Raw genomic sequence first — 8,880 nt, 5'->3', positions numbered from 1 at the left:
CTTTTCTTATTCGGATCTAAACTTGGAGATATGTCCTTCTGCGGGGCACTTGTTATCTGGCTGCTTCATCAGGAATGGGAACCAAAGTGCAGTTTGATTGCTGAGTATAGGTTCTATTTTTTTCTTCCTAAGCAGGAAGTTCAAAATCTGCTGGGTTATTTTTAAAAGAGGGTGGAAAAAAAAATAAAAAAGCAGGGATCATAACAGCTTCTGAGAAGGTCCTGTCCGGAGACATGTGCCTCTGGGCCTCAGCTGAGCGGGGAGAACCAGAGCTGATGGTTGGGTTTCAGACCTGGGGTGACTGGCTGAGGCAATTCCAAAGCAGACCTGGCCTCCAGATTCTCCCAGCATCCCTCAGTCCCTACCTGTTATAAGGCATGGCTCCTTCTACCCTGAACCTTTTGGCCCAGGGACTGGGCTTCTTCTCCCCCAGAGAGGCTTGTCCCTATATAATCTAGACATTTTGGATTTTGACTCTCTCTCTCTCTCTCTCTCTCTCTCTCTCTCTCTCCCTCCCCTCTCTTCCTCTCCCCCCTCCCTCTTCCCCCTCCCCCAGTAACCCCTGGCTGTAGGCTGTCTATCTTTCTCTGCTCTCCCATCTCCTTGTCTATATGGTGACTTCACTGATCCTATCCTGTAAGGATGGTGAACTTGTCCGAGAGCTGCTCCCAATAAACTTGCCTTTATACTTCGATTCAGCTTTAATTGGCTTATTTTGTTGGAGAAAAGCTTTTCACTGATGTAGAGTTGCATCTGGGCCATTTCTTAGTGGAGGGGTAGGGACTGAGTGGCCATACAAAAGACAGCAAAGGACATATGGGGTTGGTGCTGAATCCATGGTGACAAGGGTCCCAGATTTTTTCCTGGGGTTGATATCTCTCTGGGTTCATTTGAGGAGTTGTGACTACCTTCTCCTTGTCCACGAACTATGGTTCCCAATGCTGGCCTGACAGATGACTCTGGTGGGTTAAGGCCTTTTTAGTCTTTTGTGAAGCCTGGAATTTTAGGCAAACACAGCGGGAGTCACAAATATAATCCTTACCTTCTTGACTAAACTTGGAAGAATGAATCCTTAAAACATTTTCAGAAAATACTGTATTTACAGGGAGGGAAACAGACTTGCTGACGTTGGCCTAGCCAGTTATCAATGACTGATTGTATGAAGCCGTGTGCTGAGAAGAAGAGTGATAAACGAGACACTCAGTTTTGGGGGAGGTTCCCAACATTCATTAAAATGAGCAGTAAATCCTGGAAAACTGCAAGGCATCATGGGAATTGGTTTTGTAGGAAGTTCTAGAAACAAGGGGCAATAGTATTAAATTTTCCTGTACATTGTCAGCTCCTTCTTCCCTCTGCTTGGCTTTAGAGGCTTAAGAATGCCATCTTCGTGCTGTTAGCAACGGGGGACCCATAGGACACACACCTTCATCCTAATCCTGGCAGTTAATTGTAGTGAAACCTATATTTTCTCTCTTTTCCATTTTCTCTATTTTACCTTTCTTTCTTCTTTCCAAGACCATGTCTCTTGCAGCCCAGGTTGGCCTCGCTTTCTAGGAGTCAATGGTGACACTGAATTCCTGATCCTTCCGCTTCCACATTCCCAAGTACTGCTGGTTACAGGTGTGATGGTTTGAATGAAAATGGTCCGCAGAGGTCCATACAGAGTGGCCATTATTAGGAGAGGTGGCCTTGTTGGAGGAAGTGTGTCACTGGAGGTGGACTTTGAGGTTTCAGAAGCTCAAGTGAGGCCCAGTGGCTCTCTATCTCTGCCTGTGGATCCAGGTGTAGAACTCTCTGCTCCTTCTCCAGCACCATGTCTGCCTGCAGGCCACCATGCTTCCCACCATGATGATAATGGACTAAACCTCTGAACTGTGAGCCAGCCCTGACTAAATCTTTTCCTTTTCAGGAGTTGCTATGGTCATGATGTCTCTTCAGAGCAATAGAAACTGTAACTAAGAAAATAGGTGTGTACCACTGCACCTGGTTTATATGGTAGCTGGGAACTGAACTCAGGGCTTTGTGTATGTTAGACAAGCATTGTGGCAACTGAGCTACATCCTTTAAGCCTAAATTTTTCCAAAGAGCAAAATGTAAACTAGACACGTTGATAATGTTCCCAGAGTTTCAGAATTAGTCAGGGGCAGAACTGGGATGGAGAGAAACGTGTGTTCCTGCGAGGGACCAAGGAAAAGGGTTGTCAGCCTTGGAGGGTCTCTGGTGGATGGGGTACTGGTCAGAAAGGACATGAGACATGGCAGGAGGCAACATTCCTGCAACCTTTATCTGTGACTCAAGGTGGGCAGAGTGCTGGATTCTGAAAGCAGACCCTAGATTATTTGGAGTGCCATCCTTAGAACCCTTTGTCTGCACATAGCAGGGTAAGTCCTTGTACTGGCTGATTTTATGTCAACTTGACACAAGCTTGAGTCATCAGAGAGGAAGGAGCCTCAGTTGAGGAAATGCTTCCATGAGATACAGTTGTGAAGTATTTTCTCAATCTGTGATCAATGGGGGAGGGCCCAGTTCATGGTGGGTGGTGCCATTCCTGGGCTGGTGATCCTGGGTTCTATAAGAAAGCAAGCTGAACAAAGCCATTGGAAGCAAACCAGTAAGCAGCATCCCTTTATGGCCTCTGCATCAGCTCCTGCCTCCAGATTCCTGCTCTGTGTGAATTCCTGTCCTGACTTCTTTTAGTGATGAACAGCAATGTGGAAGTATAAACTGATAACCTTTTCCTTCTGAACTTGCTTTTTAGTCATGGTGTTTTGTTGCCACAATAGTAACCCTAACTAAATCTTGTATGTGATACAAGGTCCTTCATGGGACTCCCCACCATAGCTGGAGTGACCCAAAAAGACTCAGAATGAAGAGTGAACTACATCGTGGAATTCCAGGGCCCTCTATTTGACTCTGCCCTTGAACGTTTCCCATTTTAGCCAGTGTTGGGTACCCATACCTGGTTTGCATAAGGGGTTGGCTTCTTCTTCAAGGAGGATGAATGATATTCAGGGATAGCATACCTAAGCTCAGTTACTTTGGGAATGGGCCCAGAAACCAAAATTGGGGCCTTTGTTTTATGCTTTATTTTGCTAAAGGAATGATTGAGCTTACTCTCCTGAGACTATGTAGAAAGAAAAGCATGTCAGAAATGATGGACCTTCTGTCCTGACCTGACTCACACAACTGTGTTCCCTCTCTCCTACTGAGATGACTGAGCAGGGTGAGCTGTTGTCATGGGAGACAAGACCTGCTCTTTCCTGGACTGCTCCAAAGGCCCTGCCAAAGCAGGCTGGCCTCTGCCTGCCACGGGGGATGTTGTAGATTGAGTGAAATGTCCTCCACGCTCGTGTTTGAAGCCTTGGTCTCCAGCTGCTTGTATTGTTTGGGAAGGTTGAACCTGGAAGGTGTGGGTGGGTGACTTGGGGTGGGCCTTGATGTTTTACAACCTGGTCCCTCTTCCTGTTGGCTACCTGATTTGAGACTGTAGATGCAATGTAACCAGCTGGCCTCCCGTTGCCATGTCTTCCACTCCATGATGGAATGATCCCTTCAAACTATGAGCCAGGATAAAGCTTTCCTCCATTAAAGTCCTTCTTGTCAGGTGATTTGTCACAGCCACAAGAAAAGATCATCTACAGTGCAGCTCTGTGGATTGCCAGGGACACCAGATCGATAGGGCCCTGGGATGGACCAGGCTAGGCAGCAGAACCCACCAACTGGGGACTTGGTTCGACTTCAGGGATGATGACACCCAAGAAGAGAACTGTTTGTCCTTTACCTCCTCAGTCCCTGTCAAGTGGCATCTACTCATGCTAGGCTTGGGAAAGGGGGCACATTCCTAACCCCCCTTTTCTCTTGGTTCTTCTTTTTTTCAAGATTTTTCCTGGTTAGTTTTATGTCTACTTGACACAATCTAGAGTTACCTGAAAGGAGGGGACCTCAATGCAGAAAACATTTCCATCAGATCAAGCTGTATGAAGGCCTGTAGGGTAATTCCTTAACTATTGACTGATAGGGGAGGACCCAGCCCAGTGTGGGTGGTGCCATCCCTGGGTTGGTGGTCCTGGGTTCTATAAGAAAGCAGACTGGGGGGGGGGTGTCTGCTGGAGAGATAGCTCAGTAGTTAAGAAAGCAGGCTGAGCAAACCACGAGGAGCAAGCCAGTAAGCAGCACCCTTCCATGGCCTCTGCATCGGCTCCTGTGTCCAGGTCCCTGAGCTGCATCGGTTCCTGTCCTGACTTCCATCAATGAAGTGTAAGCCACATAAACCCCTTTCACCAAAACTTGTTTTGGTCATGGTGTTTCATTAAAGCAATTTCAACCCTAATGACATGTATTTCCAACTGATGTAGAATTTACTACATAGATCAGACTGGCTTTGCACTTGTATCAATCCTCCTGCCTCTGCCTCCTGCATGCTGGGATTATAGGCATGCACCACCCTCAGAGACTTGCCTTTAAAGACAAATTTTAAAAGAACTAAGTTTTATTGTGCGTGTGCCTGTGTGCAGTGTGAGATGCAGTGCTGTCACATCTGTGTGGAGGTCAGAGAACAACTGCGTGGAGTCTGTTCTTTCCTTCTACCTTTATACCAGCTCTAGATATCAAATTCAGGTCTCTAGCTTTGCACAGTAAGTACATGCAACCACTGAGCTATTTTTTAAAATGATAGGTCACTGTATGATGTAGTTCCAGCTGTCCTAGAACTATGTAGACTTGGCCTCAAACTCAGAGACCCACCCACCTGCCTCTGTTTCCAAAGTGCTGGAATTAAAGGCATGTACCACCACTGTGGGCTGGCCACTGAGTCATCTTGATGGCCTGAGACTTGTAATTTTCTTATCCTCTATTCCCCAAAGTGTCACCACAGTACACTGAGAACAGCCAGAACTTGGCTCCCACAGGCAAGATCTCCACTGTAGACAAGAGGTACCACTGCAGTGGCCAAGGCAGACATACCTAAGGAAAGGAAATCTGGAGAATCACCCCGACGTGTAGACAGACCCTTCCACCCTGCTCAGCATGCGTCTCATCCTCTCTGTCCTCTGTGGCACCATTCCTATCCTCCACATTTTCTGCAGAGCTGCAATCTAATCTCTTAGCTGAGGGAGCCCGGGCATGAGCCAAGGGAGGAAGCACTCCTGTGTACCATAAAGAGGATGCAAACTGTGGGAAATAATTTCTTTTAATGGCAGAGAAAGCACACCAAACTGAACAGAGGTCTAGGTGGGAGTTACCAATGTACAGATCAACACCTGGAGGTCCAGAGAGTGTTCGACATCCACAGAGAACCAGCTGGGTTAGAGAGCAGCATCCCTGAAGGCAAGCGACAGTGTGTCACTCTTGTGTCTGTGACTTGGTTGTCACCTCAAGCAGTTGCTCCCATAATCATTTGATGGTAGGGCTGGGTAGGCTCATGGATGACTACATGGAAGAGAGAGGCCTCGGGGGCCTGCATCACAAAGGAGTTGATGCTGCAGATAGACTCAGACTGGGTACCTTGCACACCACACCCATGAAACGAGACTTGACGTGGGTCCTTGACAGGTGTTGAGGGAGTAGGACAACAGGCGAAGGATACAAGTTCCTGTAGACTCTAGGGTTTGGCGTAACTTCCCAAAAATCATGCTAGGAAATGGGGTTATCAACAAAACTTGGCCATCCCAAAAGACAAAAGCCATTCTCCTAGCTTTTACCTTAATGTATCTAGGATTAAAAATAAAGAACAAGGAAAGAAAAAAAGGGCCGCAACTCAAGAATTATTTGGAGTATTGTGGCACTTTACCAATCTCTTTTGCATATATATATACATCTATGTATATATATTATATGGCAGAGTAAACACAACCCTGTCAATATAAACTTTCATCATAGATAATTGCAGACTGCACACTCTCAGAATCCAGAGAGTGTCAAGCCTATCTTACACTTTTCATCTTTAAAAATAATCTAACATAGTCATACTCTCTGGCTAGTAACAAACTATGAACATCTTCTGAGAATACAGATAAAGCTCTGAGATTAATAGTAGATTCTCTGACGTGCTCCCCCACCCCCACTCAGTTATCAGAAATGAACACGTTTCTGCAAAAGTATCCCCAGAGCCATTCGTGATCAGGAAAAGAAACAGATATGTTTGTTTCACCAAGTGGGCTTTTAGCGAGAAGCGAGAGAACATATCTCACTTTGGCAAAAGAAAACAAAGCACAAACATGATGTTGTACAGGTTTGGTCCATGCAAATGCATGTTTTGTTATGTGGGGGTGCCCTAGTCTCACCCCCAAACCACAATCAGCATGCAGGTTATTGTCAACTATTAGATTCGAGATAATTAGAGATAATTGGCAGTGCACCTCTTTTGTGGAACCATGATCGAATCACTAAGGCAGGAATATGTGACCTTGTATAGTATCAGCAGGAATTTGTCAGATGCAAGTTTACACGGCACGGACCTGCAACTCACTATCTTAAAAAAAAATGAAAAGAACCCCAAACACAGATTCCCTAAACACAATTCAGTCGAAAATGAACTGTTAAGCTTTTAGAAATATATTCGAAACTACGAGACTGCTCTGTGTTTGCTAGACATGAACATTTTTTTTAAAAAGTTCCCACCCCTAAAAATTGGCCATGTGACTTCCTCATGCCGGGCAATGGCATCAACAACTAGCCACCAGGGCTGATGCCTGGGCAAGTACAGCCTCCAAGGTCATTCGTGGGTGATGTGATGCTTTTCAAGGTCATACTACTGAGGTTTTCATCAGTCAACCAGGAAGCAGAGATCTCTAAGCCTTGGTCCGTCTGCTAGATCATGGTCCTTGGCAGCAGGTGCCCATGGCTCCGGGGCACTGGAGGGGGCTTGGTTGCTGTGAGTTGGCCTGCAGGTTCTGGCCTCTGCTACAATCTAACCTGCAGACGCGTGGACGGTTCTTCGCTCAGGAGCACACGGAAGCCAAGTTCACTGACCGGAGAGTAGCTGAGGCAGTGGAGGCAGCTCCTTGGCCCAGTACAGACAGACAGACACCAGGAACAATTTTTGTGTTTTTGTGGTGCCAATGCAGAAGGGAGCCAGAAACCTTGCTCCTGGGGACCATTGCCTCGTGGGGCGTCTCATACCACGGAACCCTTGGAAGACGACAGGTGGATAGACTGAATCCTAATGGCCAACGTCCTCTGTAGGTCCTGAAGCACATCCTGGCCCGCCCCTTCGCCATTTTTGTCGTACAGGAGCTGCTTGAACGCTTCGTTTTCAATAAGGACCATCATATTTTTAAGAAAGTAGCCTTCACAGTACGCCGAGAGCTCTGTCACCCCAAGGAACTGTGGGGAGAGGGAAAGGAAGCAGGTGGTTACTGAGATAAAGATGGCGGACATTCACTCCACCGCAGCAGCCTGGTGCTTCGTTCAGCCCATCCTCCTATCCCCCAGCTTTAGAATGGGTGAGGTAGCTGAGGACCACTGTTTAGGACTCTGTGGTCTTCAAGGAAACTGAGCAGCTGAAGCACCAGCCAGAGAACTGGTATTCTGTCAGATACCTGCACATACAGGCACAGAATTCAGGCTGGGAGAGATGTCAGCACTGAGCTCACCCCATTCAATGTGAGTCCTGCTCTTGGGCATCAGAGAACAGGGCCTTGTTGTTGAGGTTTGGTCTATTGCTATGCATAACAATGCTTAATTCTGTATCCCAAGGTCTAGCTGCCTCATGAACCCTCACACATGCCAGCTTGTGTTGTGAAAATCTTGCTCCTTAATGTAAAACTATTGGTTAATAAAGATGCCTACAGCCTGTAGCTGGGCAGAAGAGAGGTAGGAGGGGCTTCAGTTCCTGGGCTTGGAGTCTGAGGAGAGACCACAAGGAGAGGGAGAAGAGGAAGGAGGAAGGCATCATGGCGTAGATGGATCATGAGGGACAGCCTGTTGGAGTAGGAACACGGCGAGTGATGTCTCGGGATTACCAACAGGGAAGCAGACAAACTAGCAGAGAGGACTGATATCTGCCCAACTGTCGTTTTTAAAGGCTTATTATAAATATAAATGTTTTGTGTCTTTTATTTGGGAACTAAGTCTCAGGTGTGGTAGAAACCCCCAAATAATATTTACCGCAATACCTCATTCTACAGATAGGGAAACTGAGGCTCAGAGTGGCCCTTGGAGCTTGCTTTGTAGATAAGTGTCATGCCACACGAGTTAGTATCAATGAAAAGTAATGTAATGCAACATACTTACATTTGTTATAGCTGCTAACATTAGCTGAATGTGGCTATAGATCAGCACCTTCTTATCCTCTCCGCACAACCAATTAACAGGTCCACACGGGACTGAAACTCTCATCTCTCATCTCTTAGACAGAGACTTATAGACTACAGCTCCCCCACCCCCTACCCCACTGTTAAATTTAGCTCACAATTTGTTTTATAAATAAAGTTTTAATAGAATACAGCCACACTGTTGGTTATCTGCTTGTGCGTGATTGTTTCTACACTAGAGGTGGAATCAGGTAGGGGCAAACAAAATAAAACACTAAAACAAACCATCTCTCCTCCCAAGCCTGCGGTATTGCGAGCAAAGTTGCCGATGATTATCTGCCGCTCCGCAGAACATGCTTGCAGCTTATTGTCCTGTTACATCTTCAAATGCTGAGATCGTGCCTTACTAATTTCTTTTCTAAGATGAGGGTCTCACATACTTGGCTGCTGAATTCCAACTTTCTCTGTGGCTGAGGACTGTCTCCACCTTCTGATCCTCCTGCCTCTGCCTCCAGAGTGTTGGGATTACAGGAATGAGTCACTGGGCCTAGAATGCCTTACCGATTTCTTTATTACATTCAGATGAGTACGATCCTAGTCATGAAAACGTAGGTCAATAAGCCCTAGA

At 46.4% G+C, this 8,880-nt stretch overlaps 1 protein-coding gene across 3 annotated transcripts in view; it reads right to left on the bottom strand.

The window, feature by feature from the left end:
- Positions 1-5,170: 5,170 nt before the first annotated feature.
- Btbd11 (BTB (POZ) domain containing 11) overlaps positions 5,171-8,880 on the bottom strand; it is a 275,322-nt gene continuing 271,612 nt past the window's right edge. For all 3 annotated transcript variants that reach the window (XM_006514230.4, NM_028709.2, NM_001017525.1), the window contains one exon: positions 5,171-7,323. In XM_006514230.4, the coding sequence (XP_006514293.1) occupies positions 7,114-7,323 (210 nt within the window). In that variant the 3' untranslated portion in view covers positions 5,171-7,113. The remainder of the gene's footprint in view (positions 7,324-8,880) is intronic.

Source organism: Mus musculus, chromosome 10 (genome assembly GCF_000001635.26).
Source record: "Mus musculus strain C57BL/6J chromosome 10, GRCm38.p6 C57BL/6J".
Taxonomy (NCBI): Eukaryota; Metazoa; Chordata; class Mammalia; order Rodentia; family Muridae; genus Mus; species Mus musculus.
The sequence above is the reverse complement of the archived record's forward strand: the minus strand, read 5'-3'. Positions and strand labels throughout refer to the sequence as shown.